Source organism: Scyliorhinus canicula, chromosome 7, assembly GCF_902713615.1.
Source record: "Scyliorhinus canicula chromosome 7, sScyCan1.1, whole genome shotgun sequence".
In the NCBI taxonomy this organism is placed as follows: Eukaryota; Metazoa; Chordata; class Chondrichthyes; order Carcharhiniformes; family Scyliorhinidae; genus Scyliorhinus; species Scyliorhinus canicula.
In genome coordinates, this window is record NC_052152.1 from 31,010,780 (window position 1) to 31,028,064 (window position 17,285).

At 43.3% G+C, this 17,285-nt stretch overlaps 1 protein-coding gene across 1 annotated transcript; it reads right to left on the minus strand.

The window, feature by feature from the left end:
* Nucleotides 1-1,440: 1,440 nt before the first annotated feature.
* Nucleotides 1,441-17,073, minus strand: LOC119968836. Its single transcript, XM_038801691.1, has 5 exons — nt 16,860-17,073; nt 15,553-15,891; nt 15,376-15,459; nt 6,571-6,666; nt 1,441-3,594 (listed from the first exon to the last, which is right to left on the minus strand). Exons 1-5 carry the CDS (start codon nt 16,912-16,914, stop codon nt 3,467-3,469), a joined length of 702 nt encoding a protein of 233 aa, XP_038657619.1. The 5' UTR covers nt 16,915-17,073; the 3' UTR covers nt 1,441-3,466.
* Nucleotides 17,074-17,285: the final 212 nt, after the last annotated feature.

The following is a 17,285-nucleotide window of genomic DNA, read 5'->3' on the forward strand; positions in this document are numbered from 1 at the left end:
GGGGGCGGCGTTAGTGGGGGGTGGGGGGGTGCGGCGTTGGAGGGGGGTAGGGGTGGTGAAGGGGGGGGTTGGGGTAGGGGCAGCGGCGTGCAGAGAGGGGGGGGCGACGGATGCCCGGGGCCAACGCACCGTCGCCTCCCCCTCTGCACGCCGCTGCCCCCTACCCCAACCACCCCCCCTCACCACCCCTACCCCCTTCACCACCCCTACCCCACTCCAACGCCGCACCCCCCCACTAACGCCGCACCCCCCCCCCACTAACGCCGCACCCCCCCCCCACTAACGCCGCACCCCCCCCCCCACTAACGCCGCACCCCCCCCTAACGGAGGAAGGAAGGGGGGGAGGAGGAAGGAAGGGGGGAGGAGGAAGGAGGGGGGGGGGAGGAAGGAAGGGGGGGAGGAGGAGAGAGGGGGGTGTGTGTTGGTACCGGCGTTGAGGGGGGGGGACCCGGCGATGAGGGGGGGGTTGCGGCGTTGAGGGTGGGGGGTTGCGGCGTTGTGAGAGATGGGGGGCGGCGTTGGAGGGGGGTAGGGGTGGTGGGGAGGGGGGTAGGGGTGGTGGGGAGGGGGGTAGGGGTGGTGGGGGGGTAGGGGCGTTGGAGGGAGGTAGGGGTGGTGAGGGGGGGTGGTTGGGGTAGGGGGCAGCGGCGTACGGAGGGGGGGGGCGACGGTGCGTTGGCCCCGGGCATCCGTCGCCCCCACTCTCTGCACGCCGCTGCCCCCAAACCCCCCCCCCCCCGGTGCCGCAACCCCCCCCCCCGATGCCGTAACCCCCCCCCCCACCGATGCCGCAACCCCCCCCCCACCGATGCCGCAAACCCCCCCCCGATGCCGCAAACCACCCCCCCCCCCACCGATGCCGCAACCCACCCCCCCCCCCCCGGTGGGCGACGGTGCGTTGGCCCCGGGCACCCGTCGCCCCCCCTCTCTGCACGCCGCTGCCCCCAAACCTCCCCCCGATGCCGCAACCCACCCCCCCCGATGCCGCAACCCCCCCCGATGCCGTAACCCACCCCCCCCCCGATGCCGCAACCCACCCCCCCCCCCCCCCCCCCCGATGCCGCAACCCACCCCCCGACACTGAACGGCGTCAACCATCATCAATGGTTGACGACGTTTTAAAGCAACTGTGATTTTCGCCGACGTGACCCGTGGCCACGTCGGCGGGACTTCGGCCCATCCGGGCCGGAGATTTGTGGAAACTATAAATATAATGACATCCCGCCGGCGCCAGCTGTTTTCAGAGGCTGCTGGCGGGATTTGCACAGCGCCGGTTTTTGGCCGGTCAGAGATTTAAAAACCCTGCGGGAGCGGGAATAACGCCGCTGCCGGCCGATTCTCCGACCCTGCGTGGGGTCGGAGAATCCCGCCCCTGATCTACAACTTGCAACCGATTCCGTAATACTTATCTGTTTTTTAAAAATATTACAGCGAGTTCAATGTATTCAATTTACACATTGACATTTTTTATTTTGCTTGCTCCTCTACACCAACAGTTATATTTAATTACTTAAGTAAGATCACATTATACATCGGTATCATGTCCCAAGATGAGTTAATTCCTTTAAAATAATAAAAGCATGGGTCATACAATAAAGTTAAAGATTCAGTGTATTAAATACCAGCTTAGTGTGCATCAAACCAAAACAATTTAATTTATGCATGAATAGCGCAGTTGAATCCAATTGAATCACATCACAAAACCCCAAAATAAACAAAATGCAATCAGACATCGAAGAAATAGTCTGTGTTCCACAGAACATTTCTGACATGTTCATTTTGTGTACAGAAAGTAAAAAGTACAAAAGGAGGGTTTTCTTTGTGTCAGAAGTGTTCAGGTTTTATTAAATACAAATGTACTAACAATTGAACGAGAAGTGAAAGATTAGTAATCCAAAAGTGTAAATTAAAAACAAAGGGCAGCACTTTCAATTTCACAAAGACAAATGTTTTACAGTCTTGGGAAACTCACAAAATTGATGAATAAACCTTGCCTTTGAAATTGGGGAATTGATGTTTTAACACGCAGGTACTTAACATGCTAGTGTATAGTTCCTTTGTCAACACTTTAATCGCGTCATTAAACTTGCTAAAACAAAGAGTTATGATGTGTCCAGTTAAATAGCTGACAAAAACAATTCACATCAATGTGTTGAGCATTTCTATGTTAATATCTATAGAGCCCAATTATAAGGCACTTAAATCTTATGGAATAATTTCATACCCTAACTTTGAAAGCCTGATTATAAAGAGGAACACGTTCTGGCAGCAGGTCTGAGATCAGAATCGCCTTGAAGCCCGATCACAAGACTTCTTCAACCAGTTTAGCATGAGTATGCACAAACCAAAACAGGTTTGTATCAGTAAACTTCCTCAGTATAGTAAATCTGGTTGGTTTAAGAAATATTCCTCTTAATTTTATGATGAAAGTGTGCAAACACTCGATTATCTTCCTCTTGTAGGCATTAGAAATTAACAAAGCTTTGAGAATCCAGCAATTAATGCTGATCTGAATTTTGAATGGACTGTTTCATCCTACTGGTCTCCCAGAGATCTCCACAAAAGCATTTCCCACCATTATTTTGTAAGATCGACTGGCGCTAAAAAAGATTCATGGACAGATCACCAGCTCAAATTTATCATCCTCTCCACCATCTCCACACATAGTTTGAAATTCCTGCTGCTGGATCCACCAGTGATGGAAGAAAGATGGGCAAAAAAATATTCTCTCAGTGCTCACCATAGGCCCCTGTGGCAGCACGCACCTGCCTCTACAATTGCGTCCTTACTAATCTCAGCAATGTAGAGTGAGTAGCTTTAAAATCAATGTTTGCCCTGCCTGTTTAAATGGACTTGCTCGGCCACGAGAGTGTGTGAACACAAAGGCATTGGGTAGTGTTAGTTTCAACAGGGGGAATATCTTAAACTAACCCGTCTGGAGAAAAACTTGCATGATCAGTTTAGCCGCTCGTTTTACTGTATCACCTGACTTTGCTTAACTTGGACTTTTTAACGATGTGCAAAAACAGACTGTCGATCTGATCGCTCCAGTTTCCTACTGGGCAGGTTGGGTTGAAATTAACTCCTATGAGAGGCCTGTTCACCAACCATTAAACACAGGCCCATTTAAGCAGACAATCTGTACTAAGATCAGTGCTGTGACCATTGCCAACGGAAAGTTGCTGAAGGTAAGAATATGACAACGTAACTGGGCATCTTTGTGGCTGAGAAGGTCTATGTTTGAGAAGCATTTTTCATGATTATTTTTAGAACTGTGATGGATCCACCAGCAGGGTTCTGAAAGAGGATCTTTGAGCTGGTACTTTAGCTGTTTCTATGTGGCATCCGTCCTTGTGAATAATTAAGAAAGTGTATAACAGGAGTGCAGATGATTGAGGTTCCACTGTACATTTTTAAATAAAATATAGACAAGTTTATCAAACCACGTTGCACAGCAAAGCTCCGGTCACGTTTGGTCCAAAGGAGTTGATTGACATGACTTCCCATAGTTAGGAAATGTACCGACATAAGTTGAATAAACGACCATTGGAATGTTGCTGTTTACATTCTCGTTGTTTTTCACAACTGGAATTTCTGCAACAAAAATGAGAAAAGTAATGATTTCATTTTGTTCACAATTTCTATAACAAACTGAAAATAAATTCTTCTTCCATTGGCTGTTGTAGAACAAATCATTGAGCAATTTCAGAAACTTTAGGAATAGAAACATTCATTTAAATCAAGTCCAATTCTTTTTGATTGATCTTAACCAAGCCTTTTTCACCATGTAATTATTGTGTCTTGTACTCAGACTTATTTTTTTTAATGGGCATTTCATGGTAACTTGTGGCACATCTCTATTTCCATTCTGGATGAATTTCCTATATGGACTGATTTTGACCACGAGTAGAGACTGGAAGTAGTTGGTAATGGTTCAATTGGCCGTGTACAATCCACCCAACTGCCTTTTCCATTATGGCCCCTGCCATGACACTGAAACATCTCTGACACAAATGACAACCTCTGTTACTGTGGTCTAGGTCATCCCCCCCTCCCCCCCTCATTTGTCTTGATCTGTCTGTAGGAATTGGTATGGTTGACCACATCATCTTCCATCAACACCTCTCCACTGTCAGCCAACTGGGTGGAACTGCTCTCAAATGCTTCCATTTTTATCTATCTACTCATAGCCAGGGAAGTTCTTGCAATGGCTTCTCTCCCTTCTTCTGTATGTTACCTCTGGCATCCCCCCCAGGATCTATCCTTGACTCCCACCTTTTTCTTATCCAAATGCAGCCCTCCAGTCACATGATCTGAAAACACAGCATTAGGTTTCCACATGTGCACTGACGTCTCCCCTACACCCCTCACCCCTCTCAATTCCTCCAATGTAATACTGGGAGGAATGAAACTCTTCTTGGTTCCTGCTCAAAATTCTACTTCCCTCACTAACAACTCCAGCCCTCTCTCTGGCAACAGTCTGAGATTCAACCAGTCTGTTAGCAACCTTGGTGTCACATTGACCCTGAGTTGAGCTTCCAACCTCATATTCAAGCCACTGCTAAGTCTGCCTCTTCCCACTTTTGGCGTAATGCCCGACCTCTTCCCCGTCTCTGCTCATCGACAGCTGAAATCCTTATTCATGCCTTTATCATCTCTAGACTTCGCTATTCCAATCCACTCCTGGTTGGTCTCTCACATTCCAGCTTCTCTGAGCATCATATCATCTAAAACTTTGCTGCCTGTGTCGTAACTCCTGCCAACTCCCATTTACCTATCATCACCATGCACACATTAGCTCCTGAACAAGCCTCATCACAATTCTAAATTCCTCATCATAGATTTCAAATTCCTCAATAGCCTGACAACGCCCCACTCTCCTCTGGCCCTTAACCCTCCGAGATATCTGTGTTCCTCTGATTCTTGCCTCCTGTGCATGCCTGATTTCTATTGCTCCACCACGGTGGCTGTGCCTTCAGCTACGAAGGCCCCAAGCTCTGGAATTCCTTCCTAACACCTCTCCCCCTCGCTACCTGGCTTTCTCCTTTAGTAGGCTCCTTAAAAACTATGGGCGGGATCCTGCCAAATCCTCCGTCCTCGTTAGCAGTGGTAGTGAGGCGGACTCGCAATGGAGAATCTCAACCTACCTCCTTGACCAAGCTTTTGCTCACCCAACCTACTGCTTCCTGACATGGTTCAACATCATATTTGGTTTACAAAGATCTTAATCATTTTATAATGATTAAAGACTCCACATAAACATAAGTTGTTGGTGGTGAAAGCAATATGCTGACATGCATAATCAGCAGCCACCATCAAAACGTTAAGGCTAGCCCTCATCTAAATTGAATGGGCAGTACCTTTGTTAGATAATTGTACTGCTAGTGTTCAGTACCAACTTGGCCAAACGTATGACAGTGAACCTTCAAATATATTTAGGGAAAACCCTCCAAAATGTTCATATCCAATTGTGACAATCTCCTTTGCATTCACAAAAGTCATGGCTTGAATCATTGTACTGTTGAAATTTCTGTTGAATAACTGTTGCTGCATCTCCTGATCTATTGATCTTGTGTTAACTGCTTACACAAAATATCGGCTTCCAAAAATTGGAAAAAGATCATTATATTTATTTTTGCTTTATGTTCCCTTTCGAGTTATGCTGTGCATTTTTTAAATTGTGTTTTATTGTGTCTTCTTTCCCTGATGCACTCGTTCTTGCCAGAATATAATACCCTCTAATATCTAATGTACATGGGCCAGACAGAAAGCCAATAGGCTATTTGACTACAAAGGGATTCACAACCAAGTTTGATTCAGTTCTTACCTGATTCCCCCAAATGAGCATTTTCCATTTGGGGACCATTGAACAGCTAACAGAAACAAGAAAGCTGATTGATTTCATCCCTGCTCCCTATTTGATTTGTGCAGCTCAATAACTCAGCCGATAGTATATTTACTCAGTGAGGCATCATTGTTTCACAATGCTTTCCCCAAAACATTCTTTGCCCCCTTTAGGAATCTATAATTTGAATTCAAGTCTGTTGTCTAATTTGACATGTAATGATTGAAAAAAAGAGGTTCATGACATTCAGGAAGAGAGATCTGAATGTATGTCACCTTGAGCAATGGTAAATGAGCCACGTTACGAACTGTGACATACATTCATATGCAGGGACCCATTCTCAAACTAATTCATATATTCAAGCCTTAGGCCTTTTTTATTCAATTAGCTCAGGGAGCCTAAAGTTCCTTGTTACTTTCTCCATGGCAATACCTCGGCCTATCAGAATTGACTTGCCAACCAATCAGCATTCTTTTGCTGCAACATAAATTGTTGTGATTGTTTGATACTTGGCATTCTTGTGTTTATCCTGATCAGTGCAAGATGAAAAGCTTCAGCAACATGTCTCCCTTTTCTGCAATGTTCAAATTCTGTACGACCAAATGATTTACTGAAAAAAATTCTGCCACTGTCAATGTGACTAAATGTATTTAATTAAAGATGAAGTGACATAACAGAGTATCTTTCTATTATAATACGTTCAGAGAGATCAGATTCTCACTTACCAGCTTCTGCACTTTCTTGCTTTCTTCTCGTTATGAAATATATAACTACCGCACAGATTGCACACATCCCAACCACAGCGAAACCAATCAAAATGCCTATGTGAGGGGAAAAATAATGCAACCTCTATGTAAATAAAACTGGTAGAGAATGGAGTGCCCCAGTCATTTCGGGGCGCAGTGCATTACTAAGATTGAAACTCCAACAATGCTTTTCCAGCAATCTGTACTAAATTTATATCAGTTTCAAGTCTCAGCGAGTCCCTCTAAACAACATCCAAGGAACAAAGTAGGACAGTTATTAATAGCATTCCAGCAGCAAAATGGAAATAGTGAGCAAAGACGTTTAATAGTCATGCTTGCTCACTTTTCAAAGTTTTTCTGTATAAAAACAGAATGCATGACTATTAGCACTTTTAGATATCGTAACCCATGAGATGTTTTAAGAAACACATTTAAATGATCTCACTTTAGTAAAATGTACAAGTGTCCAAGAACACCATGAACTCCAAATCTAAGGAAAATAGTGCTGAAGCCGGTTCTAGTGATTTGAAAGCCACATTCGCCATATTCTGATATGAATATTAATAATGGGGCAGCAGGGTAGCATGGTGGTTAGCATAAATGCTTCACAGCTCCAGGGTCCCAGGTTCGATACCCGGCTGGGTCACTGTCTGTGTGGAATCTGCACGTCCTCCCCCTGTGTGCGTGGGTTTCCTCCGGGTGCTCCGGTTTCCTCCCACAGTCCAAAGATATGCGGGTTAGGTGGATTGGCCATGCTAAATTGCCCGTAGTGGCCTAATAAAAGTAAGGTTAAAAGGGGGGGGGGGTTGTTGAGTTACGGGTATAGGGTGGATACGTGGGTTTGAGTAGGGTGATCATGGCTCGGCACAACATTGAGGGCCGAAGGGCCTGTTCTGTGCTGTACTGTTCTATGTTCTATGTTCTAATATTAATACTGTGATTACAATATTAGAAATCTGCTGTCGCATCCTCTGGGGAATTGGGAATTTAACATTTTGATTGTATCCTCTGCTGTGTTTTTGACTACCTAAAAGCTAATTTGGTTCTGCGCTCAGAGGTTGAGATGGTGTATAATGTTTTCATTTGAAACAACAATGGTTCAGGGCGAATTCAAGACTGATGTCAGGATAGAATCAACTCTCCAAACATTCATCCTTGCAATGGTTTTCCTGGGTAGGGTGGTGGGGCCAAAATTTTGGATTCACTCAGGGCAGTAGGATGTAGTGCTGGCTGAAGGATGGGTCTCAATGGAAGCAGGAGCTGGACTAATTGCATGGTCTTGCTCATCCATATTTTTGTGATTTATACTTAATGATGAACATGGTACGGGATTAATCTATGATAATGGGCACGATTCTCCGCTCCCCACACTGGGTGGGAGAATCGCGGGAGGGCTGGGAGAATCACGGCACGCCGCCCTAGCACCCCATGCGATTCTCCCTCCCCCCCCCCCCCCCCAAAATGGCATGTCGTGTTTTGCGTGATGCCGCTCGGAGAATCACCGCTCGTCGTTTTTCACGCAGACCGGCGATTCTCCGGCCCAGATGGGCCGAGCGGCCTGACGAACCCGACCGGTTCACGCTGGCACCAACCACACCTGGTCGCTGCCGGCGTGAGCAGCGCGCGACAGGTAAGTGTGGGGCCTGTGGGGGGCGGAGGGAGGATCGAGCACCACGGGCGTGCTCATCAGATGTCTGGCCCACGATCGGTGCCCACCGATCGTCGGGCTGGCGTCTGCAAACGACACACTCTTTTCCCTCCACCGCCCCGCAAGATCAAGCTGCCATGTCTTGCGGGGCAGCGGAGGGGAAGACGGCAACCACGCATGTGCAGGTTGGAGCCGGCCAACCTGCGCATGCGCGGCTGACGTCACTTAGGCGCCGCCGGCCGCGTCATTCTCAGCGCACCGCTTTGACGCAAGCGTCAAGGCCCGGCGCCCGAGATTCGCGCAACGACTCTCCTAGCCTCCCGGGGGGGGGGGGGGGGGGGGGGGAGAGAATAGGGGGCGATGAGCGGCCTCTGATGCCGGAGTGAAACACTCCGGGTTTCACTCCGGTGTCGGCTGTTTCTCTCCGTTTCGGAGAATCGCGCCCAATGTGTTTTGTGTGTGTTAACAGGACATATAGGGTACAAGTAATTGTTTTTATTTTCAGGCTCATCTTGTGGAGAAAACAATCTTGTGGAGCACAAGAACTCTGCTTCCTGCACCATTGGCCCCAAACTCTTCAGATATTATATACCCTGGGGGGTGGGGTGGGGGGGGGGGGGGGGGGGGGGGGGATTTTGACTTTGTATGATAGTGCCAAAGGGGTAATAGCAAAGTTTGTACTTCATCTCTCCCAATGTTTATTTCCCAAATGTAAAGAACACTGGGAGAGATGCAGAATGGAATGCAGATATGCTATTACTGCTGTTATACTATCACACAATGTCAGGCTTACCCCTCGCTGTCATTATTCCCCACATAAGTGCAACCTCAGCACTTGTGTGCAAATTGTACGGATCTTCAAGTAAACGTTTGTAACACTGACCCACATAAGTATGGATGAAGACATTTAATCCCCTGCTGTGTTTTTGTTAAACTGTTAGGCAATCCTGAAGTTTGCTTTTATGAATTTTTGGCTTTGTTGAATTTTCATAGGTCAGAAATACAACAGAAGGAATTACTTACTGGACCCATTCAAATGCCTATCATTTTCTTATGGCTAATTTCTAAGCCCAATTATTAGTAATCTGATTTTTAGGCGGGGCCATAGAGTCATAGTATTTACAATGCAGAAGGAGGCCCATCGAGTCTGCACCAGCCCTTGGAAAGAGTACCCTACCCTACTTAAGCCCATGCCTCCACCCCATCCCAATAACCCAGGAACCCCACCTAACATTTGGACACTGATGGGCAATTTAGCATGGCCAATCCACCTAACCTGCACATCTTTGGACCGTGAGAGGAAACCGGAGCACCTGGAGGAAACCCACGCAGACAAGGGGAGAAAGTGCAAACTCCACACAGTCACCTAAGGCCATAATTGAACCTGGGACCCTGGAGCTGTGAGCCAGCAGTGTTAAGCATTGTACCACCATGCCGCCCTACTTACTTAGAACTTAGAACAATAAAACATATTTTATTGTGTTTTCACTTATTGCTTTCAAACAGTCCTCCTGCCCCAAATTAATAATTATTAATTTAATTTAAATATCTTTGACTCTAAGGACAGTAAGGAGAAAGGCATGTTTATATGGAAGAATTGTGGAAATTTGTCCAATTTTTTGAGGAAGATTTTTAATGATGTTTTAAAAAAATGCAGAGTTTTTAATCCATTTCGTGTGGATAGACACAAGTTTACATTAAAGTGACAGTAGACTTAAATGGTGACAAATTAAAGAGACTGCTGTCATTAATTCAAGCAGTGTTGTAAGTGCAGTATTGAAGATCTGCTCTGCTCACTACTTTGAGGAACATCACAATCTATTTCTGGTTCAATTTTGTTGGAAATCCTGAACAGACAACATTTCCACAAACACAGTTATGATTCCTCAGCAAATTGCAAACTGCAGTTGCACAAGTAGCTCCATGTTCTACCTGATCCTTTCAAAATGTGCACAGAATGATTGCCTATTGACATGCCTTCCTCAGCAGTGAAATTAATTCTCCCTTTGGTGGATTCCCTGTTGAGTATATTTTGTGCAGCAAAATCTTTACAAATGCTAATAATTCATTAATAGCACAGGAAATCCCAAGTGACTGTAAACATGTTACTCTGAAATATGAAATGTTAGATGATCATTGATGGCTACATAATACAGCCAAGCATTGAGTTCTTAACATGTATATAATTTAACAGAGAATTTAATATAATTGGATTTCTAGCTTAATCTTATCTTATAAATTTTGTATAACTCCTCTACAATATTTCAACTGATTGTCTCTGTAGAAAGCCAAGGACAACTGAAGACATGATATCCTCGGAGAGAACCACTAAGGAGAGAAGACTGGAATGGAGCTGAAATCCAACCACAGATTGGAAGAAACCTACACATCAATTTGTTGTTATAAATTATCGGGGCCAAAGGATTAGTTCCTAAAATACACCTTCCTGGGTATCTTCCAGTGCCGCTTAAGAGAGCTTCTGGCAGGATTAAATACCTTGTTATAATGAGAAATGTGTACGTTTTGTAATGTATTTGCAACATTATTGTAAAATTACTTTATTAATGTTTTTGAGTTTCTAAAGATATATAGGCATCTATAGACCCCCATTTATAATGTTAGTGAAGTCAAGGAAAATTAAAAATGCATTGCTAAGTATTAGCTTAGTATTGTACCTGTCTGAATAGCAATGCATATGGGGTACATTATTCCAGCCATTTGGAACTCTCTGAAACAAGAAACTCCTTCTGATCCAGTTGACATGAAAGTTTATATTAACAGCCTGTTGTCTTACTATCCTGTTTGATTTTAAAGAAATATTCAGAAGCTAACTCATCTAAGTCATCTGACGTTTTATTCAGTGAAATCTGACCATATCTTTTGCTTATCCAATGTAGAAATTGAATTTTCTTTTAAACCCGTTTTCACAGTTCATTCTCTTTCCACGAATGTTACTCCTGTCTCCACTTTTCTCTGGATTTGTAAAGCCTTTTGCAATTCGGTGACTTGCATCACCAGTCAATTATATTCATCAATCAGTTCCACTTATCAGTGAAAGAAAAAAAATAGCAATTGGCAAGCAATAAACGAAAAACAAATGCCAAAATGAATCTACCGTCCACAGGACTTGAAATCATAATTAAAGCCTTTCAGCACATTTGGGGCTTAGAAAAAGACAGTACTGCAGTATAAGTAATTTATATGGCTACCTTAGATATTAATGGAAACAGTGACAGAAATAAGGATGTGCATAATTACATACATGTGCGCATTTAAGCATACATGTGCGTGTGTAGATAAATAGCAATTTTCTACCCATTAAAAAAGAAAAGATAGAAACATAGAAAAAGAAGGAGCAGGAGGAGGCCATTTGGCCCTTCGAGCCTGCTTCACAATTAAAATTAACTTTCAGGTTGAAAATGAATGAGCGAATAAATATTTCCCCTCAAGATATATTTAACACCCAACACCCCATAATTTATTGAATGTTTTTAAATTTAACAGGTCAATGGAGTTGTGATACAGAACAGCCTCGATGGGCTGAATGGCCTATTCCTATGTTCCTATTCCTAATCCTATTTTACCAAGTCCGGTTGCTTGTAGTTTATCCTTTTTTTTCCGGGGGGGGGGGGGGATTGTGGGTGGGGAGGAGGTGCAAGGTAAATGTGTTTAAGCTCCAATTAAACAAATGAGCAATACAGTAATCAATATGGGGAAGTCACACCTTCAACAGTTAAAATCAACAAAGGTGACATTTCCAAAATGTCATTTATCCAACCTTAAAGTAGTGTCACTTTAAAATGTATGCCCTTTGCCTCTAAAATTTCTAGTGACTCTCAACTAGAATAGAAATAGACAATGATTCTACTTTGGTTTTGCATTTTGGCACCATGGTCTGGTAAGACTGACCATTAATTTGATATTTTGCCGATGTTATAGAACATAGAACATTACAGCGCAGTATGGGCCCTTCGGCCCTCGATGTTGCGCCGACCCGTGAAACCATCTGAAGCCTATGTTTTTTGGGATAACATTCAAATCTTAATCTATCTTTGTCTTTGAAATGTGTCCTTGCTGCGAATTGTGCAGCATTACTGGTATCAGATCATTTCCTCACAGCAGCACATCAGTGCGCACTTGCCTCAGACGCTGATCAATCCGGTGCATCTGTACAGAATGCTCTGTTTTTGTTCGTAATTCTTTGAGGGGGACTTGTACCTTGATGTTGCTGATATACTTGTCACATCTTGGTTATTGATGCGAAGCCAGAAATGCAGCATGAAAGAGGCAAGTGTGCATTGATGTGCTATTGTGAGGAAATGGTCTCACACTAGTAATGGTACACGATGGTTTCTAGCAGGTAAGCAGCCTTTCCTCAAAAAAGTGTATTTTTAAAAGTTCAAACAAAACCTTGGCAACCTAGCGGAATGCAATTGGAAATTTCAAGGAATCACAGCGCATGGAAGGAGGTCATTCTGCTTATCATTGCGCCTGTGTTGGCGCTTTGAAAGAACAATCCAATTAGCTCCACACCCCTGCTATTTTCCCCATGTTTCTGCAACTCTTTCCTTTTCAATCATATAGCCAGTTCCCTTTTGAAAGCTACTATTGAACCAGCTTCCGATATCATTCCAGATCCTAATAGCTCTATGTGAAGAAAAAAAAAGGAGTTCTCCTAATTTCTGCTCTGCTTCCTTCCTAACTGATCATTAGGAAATCGCTAACAATGTAGCGGCGTCACGGTGAAATGGCAAATTAAGTTGTTCCATTGCAGAAGCTGGGGTTGCTTGCTTTCGACAAGAGAATGTTGGGAGGAGAATTTACGTGGTGAGGGGGCTGGACAGACCAAATAGGGAGGACATCTTTTGAATTGGTCGATGGGGCGAGAATCAGAGGGACCACCAAATTAAGGTGAATATGAAAAGAACCAAAGGTGATATTGGAAAACTTTTTTTTTAACGTAATAGTGGTTGGGAGCTGGCATGCTCTGCCTGCGTGTGTGGTGAAAGCAGAGTCGATCGTGGCTTTCAAAAGATAATTGGATCATTCCCAGGGGGAAAAGGCAGGAGAGTGGGCCCATCTGACAAAATTAGCCCAGCTGACAAAATTAGCCACTTAACCATTCTATGACCCTATGATCAATTGGAGCATAACCATTTTTTAAACAAACATTATAATTAACCAACTAAACAAAATTTAAAAGAAAAAACAGTTTAGGGAATGCAAAGTGTCAGTTGAGGCTCAGTTGGTAGTACACTTGCTTCTAGATCTGAAGCTATGGGTTCTACATTGGGACCTGGGCAATATTTACTAATGGCCTGGCCAGTATTTACCCTCAATCGACAGCATAGAAACAGATGATCTAATTATGATCACTTTAATCTTTGTTTGATCTTACTGTGCATAAACTGTTACTACTTTACCTGCATCGCCAGAGCGACTACACTTAAAATAACTTCATTGGCCGTAAAACACTTTGTGAAAGGTAGCACATAAATGTAGTTTTTTTTCTTTTGAATTCAGGCTAGTGTGTTTGATATTAAGCCTGAGCCCAAATGTCATTTAACTATATTATTTGACAATAGCTTGGTTTGCTGAAAGTATGAATCTTATTCGTAGCTGTCATTTTTTGACATTTATTGCATTACAGCATTATTTCCTTGATGTTATCAGAGTTCGCTACACGCGTCACACTCCTTTGAAGTCTTGAATGTTTCCTGGTATCATTAATATGCTTTAAATGGATTTTATCTTGTTACAGAATTGATTGGAATAATCAGATGGCCAAAACAGTAAAGATGTTGAGATTAGAGGTTTACAGCACACATTAAAAACAGGCTCTGGCACTGCAAATAGCTTTCATTCATCATTGACATTATACGCTGATATCACTAGGGAAACGTGGTGTTGGCCTAAGGAGACTTCTACTTATATTTCTTCCCTGGGCGCTATATGGAAATGCACCCAATAAACTTTGAAATTCTCTTCCTTGTCCTGTTGGGTTGCATTCATGGCTTCAAATTCGCCATTCTGCAAAAGAGCGATTTTATTGCAGGCTTCACACTGCATCAGTTTATTATCTGAGATTTTCTTTCAGATATTTATTTTGTTGTTCAGGTAACAGATTCATCTGGGCTGCATTAAGAATCAATGTTCCCACACGCTGCTCCATTTCTAGTGGGTGTGCAGTTTATGTAGCTGGTAACAACAATGAAGCAATACTCTCCAGTCTTTAGATATTAATCAAGTGACTTACATGTGAACATAGAAATAGGTGTATGCTAGGTAAGGTCAAGGTAAAGTCGCCACAGTCCTAGATGACCATAGGCTGCATTCCCCCTTTGAAAAGGAGAGCTGACTGGTGGTGATTTAACCTGAGAATCACCGCATCTCAGGCGAGGGGCAAGGGCCTATTTTATATACTATTCATCCCCTTAATCCTTTTTCACCATCCAATTAGACCACGGCTGACCTGTATTTCAGCTCCTGATTTTGATTAACATCTGATCAATCTAACCGATAAAAAAAAAATCTGATGATTGCAGCCTTGAAAATTTTAATTTGGCCAGTGCCCACTGCCTTTTGATGGGAGAATTCCATATTTGCACTACCCATTTTTTTGAAGGATTGCTTCCTAATCTCACTCCTGTGTAACCTATGGTTCGAACTTTAATGATGCTGTTGAAAATGAATGAAAATGAAATGAAATGAAAATGGCTTATTGTCACGAGTAGGCTTCAATTAAGTTACTGTGAAAAGCCCCTAGTCGCCACATTCCGGTGCCTGTTCGGGGAGGCTGGTACGGGAATTGAACCGTGCTGCTGGCCTGCCTTTGTCTGCTTTAAAAGCCAGCGATTTAGCCCAGTGTGCACAACCAGCTCCTAGTTTGTTGCTTCCCTTAGTCAGAAGAAATAGCCTCTCTCTATTTACACAATTGGATTGTTTTCTATACCATTTTAAGCATCACAATTACATCACCCTTTGACTTTTTAAACTGGTATTTAGGCCAGGTTTATACAACCAGTCCTCACAACACAAACCTTTAAGCCCTCACATCATTCTGATGAGCTTGGCTCAGAGCCATTCGGGGCAAGGCCCTGAATAGTCAGATTGAATAATCAATGTTGAAAACTTACCAATGATGTTCCAGTTTTTGTTGCCAATATTTGGTGCAATAGCTATCCCATTATAACTCGCACGGGGTTCACGTTTTTCTGCTTCTAAAATGGGACACAGAATTACGTTATGAGGAATTATAGTCAGGCGAAACAAAGCTTCCAATCTGATTTCCTTCCAACATCTGGAAAACTTACCAAAGACCAACAGCCTTTTCTTTATTAATATCTCTTTCCCTGATGTTTCTGCCAGTGTCACTGCATAATATCCTGTATCATTTAGTTCAACATTTGACAATAAAAATGAGCCATTATCATAAAACTGCACACGATCCTTGTAATTGTTAAAGATATTGAGGTCACGGTCGACATAGGTGGATATCGCAATACTCTTTTCATTCGCCTCACAATTGTATTTCCATTCTATCGACCGATTCATAGCAAATGTTGAGTTTGTAGAAAATAATACATTTTCTCCAACGGTGGCATTGATGTATTCGATGAATTCAGTTTGCTCTGACAGAGTCAATATCTGATCTGCAAAAAGAAACAAAAATACAATGGTACTGACTGTGTTTTAATTCAGAAATGATCTATGTTGCATTGAATAATTACGGTTAAAATATTTTTTTAATAATAAAAATCTTTATTGTCACAAGTAGGCTTACATTAACACTGCAATGAAGTTACTGTGAAAAGCCCCTCATCGCCACATTCCGGCGCCTGTCCGGGTACACGGAGGGAGAATTCAGAATGTCCAATTCACCTAACAAGCACGTCTTTCGGGACTTGTGCGAGGAAATCGAAGCACCCGGAGGAAGCCCTCGCAGACACGGGTAGGACTTGCAGACTCCACACAGACAGTGACCCAAGCCGGGAATCGAACCTGGGACCCTGGCGCTGTGAAGCAACAGTGCTGAAGTCAGAATGGATCATGACGAGTGGTAGATTAAGTAACACAATCCAAGCATGCATCATTTTGTCTCCATCAGCACGCAGAACAATGGATCTCGCATTCATATCATGCAGTGGGCTGAAGCTTGATAAAAAGACACATTGTGACTGAACCATATGATGGCACAACTCCAGCTACTCAGAGTAGAATCTAAAAAGGCCATGTGTCGCTACGTTTTTAATGCCTGCTCATTGAGAGAGCTATCTAATTCATCCCACTGCCCTGTTCTTTCCCCACAGTCCTGCAAATATTTCATTTTCAAGTATATATCCAATTTCCTTTTAAAAATTACTATTGAACCTGCTTCCATCATTCTTTCAGGCAGCGAATTCTGGATCATAATAACTCGCTGCATAAAATCATTTCTTCTCATCTCCCCTTTGGTTCCTGTGCCAATTATCGCAAATCGATGTCCTCTGCCCTTCTCCCAGAGGAAACGATTTTCTTTCATTTACTCTATCAAAACCGTCCACAATTTTGAACAGCTCTATCAAATCTTCACGGCTCTAAGGAGCGAAATTCACTTGTGAGAAACAAAACGATCACTTACTTGTGAATAACAAGAGGCAGATCTTGAGCATTACCACTTTAACTGCACAAGTCATACTGACGTCTTCACAATGGTGTTCTGAAACAGAAAAGCTGGTGAGTTCAGCAAAGTTGACGCGTGTATGTGTGGTTAGACCTTAAGCTTTAAGTCAATGAAAGCTATCTCACCCACACATATTGAAATGAGTTTCTTGCCATTTGCACTCCTCTACAAGCGGAAGTGATCACCCAGAACCTTATAAGCATGTGTTCGGAAAGGAAATAAAATAATCTTGCCTATGTTAAGTTTGATCTGGGTCAGAATCTGCAGCATCACACACTTTTTGTTTTGGCAACTTGCACTGGTGAATGTCAGAAACTCAAAAGCTCAAAGGTTTATGTTTTATTTTAAACTGAGTATGATCTTTATTGTGACAGGAATGTACAT